Source organism: Echinops telfairi, unplaced genomic scaffold (assembly GCF_000313985.2).
Source record: "Echinops telfairi isolate 266 unplaced genomic scaffold, ASM31398v2 ScPeMD7_7424;HRSCAF=8462, whole genome shotgun sequence".
Lineage (NCBI taxonomy): Eukaryota > Metazoa > Chordata > Mammalia > Afrosoricida > Tenrecidae > Echinops > Echinops telfairi.
This window is the reverse complement of record NW_022111324.1, coordinates 51322611-51326905: the sequence shown is the minus strand read 5'-3', so window position 1 is coordinate 51326905 and position 4295 is coordinate 51322611. Positions and strand designations below refer to the sequence as shown.

General features: G+C 45.3%; 1 protein-coding gene across 2 annotated transcripts in view; it reads left to right on the top strand.

Moving 5' to 3' along the window:
• The first annotated feature begins 3569 nt into the window (after positions 1-3569).
• The window catches only part of PM20D1 (peptidase M20 domain containing 1), a 22864-nt gene continuing 22138 nt past the window's right edge, over positions 3570-4295 (top strand). For both annotated transcript variants that reach the window (XM_045298232.1, XM_004699839.2), the window contains exon 1: positions 3570-3763. In XM_045298232.1, coding sequence (XP_045154167.1) covers positions 3595-3763 — 169 coding nt within the window. In that variant the 5' untranslated portion in view covers positions 3570-3594. The remainder of the gene's footprint in view (positions 3764-4295) is intronic.

Genomic DNA, 4295 nt, shown 5'->3' with positions numbered 1-4295 from the left:
GTGAGGGGGAATAGTTTCACCCAGCTTATGTAACCTGCAAAAAGTATAAAAGCTTGGCTGGTGCCCCAGGCCGGGGTCCTCGTCTCCGAGGAGGCCACTGCGTTGGTGCTCTGGGACTTGGGCCCTAGCTCGAGCTAGCCAATAAACTCCTTTGTTGTTTGCAGCCTCGGTGACTCTGCCTCTCTGTTCCTGGGGCCAAGGGAAAGCCGGCAGTAACACTCTAAGGGGGCAGCTGAGCAGCCACACACTATGGAAATCACAAATGTACATTCCTTACTCTTTTTGAATCTTCATCTGTGCAACAGCACATTCTAAGCCCCTATAGCAGTGGTTCTCAACCTGTGAGTCGAGACCCCTTTGGGGGTCAAAAGACCCTTTCACAGGGATCGTCTGATTCATAATGGTAGCAAAATTATAGTGATGAAGTAACAAAGACAATAATGTTATGGTTGGGGGGGTCATCACAGCATGAGGAACTATAATAAAGGGTCGCAGCATGAGGAAGGTTGAGAACCACTGCCCTATAGTAACGTTCATTTCATCCATAGGTATCCCACCAGATATTATGAGTGAATTATGCACTTCCTGAAAGTGTTCAAAGAGCTGAAATGATTGCCAGAGCAATTGCTGTAAGTTCAGCAGAAGTGGAAGGGGCTCCTCAAAGATGAACATAGTATGTTCAGAGAAGAGAAGTAACCTAACCATTTTTCATACTTAAAACAGTCAATAGGGCAGCGGGTGAAATGGTTGTTAAATTATTTGAACCCACCACCAATCTTATGGTATCTCTATTGCTAGTTGCTTTAATTATCACTATGTCATTTTCCACATGTTTACAGGTCCAACAGCAGTGAATAAGAGATCCAGTCTCTCCACAGCCTTGTCAGCATTTGGTTCTTTTAACATCATCGTTGGCTTTAATTTTTAGCAACATTTTTTTACCTACTTTCATATTGTCCAACATATGTAATCTGTGTAAAGTATTTAATAGGGCACCCACACTGTCAACATTGACAATGTGGAGAGGTAAAGGTCCCAGGCATTTGTTTTATTATTTGTTTAAAAGGCACACTGCGCTCCCTGTGAGACATTCCTGTTGACAAGTTACATGGAGCTATGCTGATAGAACCAGAGCCCTGGAGCTGGAGGAGCTACATGGAGACCCACGGCAGCTCTGAAATGCTCCCACCACTGCTGGATTCACAAGACTTTCCACCTACTGGCCTGTGATCTTCCTGCGTTCGGCATCATTGCATGGCTGCGTGTGTCTAAAGAGGAATTTATGGACTATTATCGACATATGGGATAATATCAGGCTTATGGACTTGATCTGAAATGTATAATTGCTTCTTGATATATAATTGCTTTCTCTTACACACGCAAAGAAAATAAAGGGTTATAAGGATGGGGGAATATTCTTGATATAGTTTTAAAGCATAAAATAGAACATTGTGTGTACCTGTTTCATTTAAAAATACAGACTTCATATGTGAACATTATGTGCAGAGAAAAAAGTCAGATGACACGTGAAAACACCATGAGTGAATACTTCTGGGTATTGGGATGACATAATTTATTTTTTCACAATTTCCAAATGACTCACAAGTGTTTATTAAATTTAAAATAAAAATTCTTTTAAAAATCGTTTTATTAGGGGATCATACAACTCTTATAAAAATTCTTAAATTTGATAGAAATCAAAGTACTTTTGTTAAAAATCCTGTCAATAATCACACTTAATTTAAAAAAAAATTTTTTTTTAGTAAAAGGCGAAAGATTTATATGATCTGAAGAGAAATCAGAGTATAATCGTCACACTTTAAAAATTCATTTCGATTGTTAAACTGGCTGACAAATATAAGGATTTTTATTATACGAGCATTATTCTTCACACATTTCTAATAATCTATAATGTCTTTTAGATTGACTATTGAGAACTACATGACTATCGGGTTTCATTTTTGCTTTCAAGTAGAATTAATGCAAAGACGAGAACAAAGCACTCTGGGATAGGCCGAGTGTCTAGCAAAACAAATGCAGCGACACTCGGCTATGTCTAAGGAAGACTTTGTATCAAGAAGTAACTAATGAAGACGGCATCCCAGCCCAGTCCAACTCACCTCCATAAATTGATGCTAATCCCTAAGTCCCTCGTCAGAGGCACACAGCCATATACAATGGTGCAGAATGCAGGACGACCACAGACCAGTGGGCAGAGTTGTGTGGACCAAAGTTGGTAGAGACCTTGCCCCACACCATCAGTTCTCAGGGTCAGTAGGAGAATCCCATCAAGCAGGAAGGCAAAGGAATAAAAAGACAGAGGTTCCCAGCGCCCCACCCCCACCCCAACACACACACACACACACACACACACACACACACGTATAAGAAGGCCACGCCCCCAAGGAGATGTCATCAAGCTGAGTCTGATTGAAGGGTTGGATTCCTCCCCTATTCTTTTATGTATCTTCAAGTTGGCATGAAATCATTAACTACCACACACTCCTCTGAACTGTGACTGGGATTGTGCTTGCAGCTTTGGTCACAAAGAGCTGACTGGCCTGACTGACTGTAACATTTTCTGAACTTTCTGGAGACCCTAAAATGTGAGGACAGTGGTGCCAAATGGAAGTGCCTCAGGGGCCTAGCAGGTACAGGTTCTGATGATGCCAAGAGACCGAATTTTATGTCTGTGCTGTAAGAGGGGTTTTTCCCTTCCAGAATGAACCTCTACTCTCAGGTGGTATGACATTTCAGTTCGCTTAGTATTTGTAATTGCGTCCAAATTCTCTCACTGATTTGCAGTCATTTGTCTAGAAATGCTTAAGTGATCGCATTTTGTTCAACAAACCAATAAAACTCACTGCCGTCAAGTGGATTCCAACTTAAAATGACTCTATGGACAAAGTAGAGCTGCCCGTGTGGGTTTCCGAGCCTGTAAAATCTTCACGGGAGCAGAAAACGCAGCAGCGCATCTGCTGAGTGGGATCTGCTGACTTGGCGGCCAGCAACCCAAGGCGTAGCCACTACACCCCCCAGGGGCTAGAGTTACAGAATCACAAGTGTTAGCTTTAATATCATATTGTGATATTTAATATCATAAAATTCCAAAACGGGAGAGAACCCCCTTTCAAAACAGTGTCTATAGACAGAACAGCATGCATTCCAATTTCAGATGAAATCCAGCCAGGGGTTCAGGAGAGCTCCCCATGGAATTTACGGAGAAGATAGGGCCTACGCTTCCGAAGAAGCAATCGGTGATTTTCGTTTCACTTTATTATCCTACAGCAAGTGATTTACGAGTTTCCCAACGCAGATGAAGTATGGACTGGAAAGTCGCCTCACCTGGAACTCAATTCCACCTTAGTTCGGACGGCGATTGGGTCCAGGAGGCAAAATAAACTACAACCCCCAAAAGGCCTTTCGAGCTTGAGGCGGAGCTATCCCTTCGATTGGTTGGCTCACAGCCCCAGCCGAGCCATGATTGGCCACTCCAGGGATGGGGTGGGCCTAAAGCATATTGCGGGAATTAAAGCCGCGACAGGCTTTGGGTCCAAACTCCAGCCGAAGACTGGCCGCGGAGACGCCACAAGCATGGCCGGGCGATCCGTCTGCGTGTTGGTCCTGGCGGCCGTGTTGCTGCTGGGCATCGTCACCATCTCCAGGTCGAAGGGTCTACGGGGCAAGGAGCCACCGGGCCCGTGGCGAATCCCTTCTCAATTCAGCGAAAGGGAGCGCGTTGAGATGAAAGAGGCGCTGAAAGGTGAACTTGGGTGCTTTTCGCCCACCTGTGCTCCGAGGGGTCCTTCTCTCCTCCAGCCAGCGCCCCCCTCCTCTCTCCCACTGCTGAGCCTCAGCTCCTGCTCAGGCTCCAGCTCTGCTTCCCACCCCAGGCCCGACCCTGGCCCTGACCCCCCACCCCACCCTCCCACAGATTTGGCTTCTGGGGATTCAGGGTCAAAAAACCAAAACAACAAACTGCCATCGAGCCCCGCGGACTCATAGTGACCCTAGGGTAGAAGCTCCATCTTTCTCCCGCAGAGCGGGTGTTCTTGAACCACTGCCCCTGTAGATAACAGCCCAACTCTAACTACTAGACCACCAGGGCTCCGGGGACTTGGGGTGCTCCCTGCTTAAACCTCGCCACCTTCGCCACACTTGGCAAGGCTGTCTGTCACTCACCCTACTCCTGTTTACTTGCTTTGAGTATTTTATTTGTGTGGTTCTTTCAGCTTGTGTTCAGTTTTCATGCATGTTAAATGCCGTGGTATTTTGACTACAGGATCATATCTAAG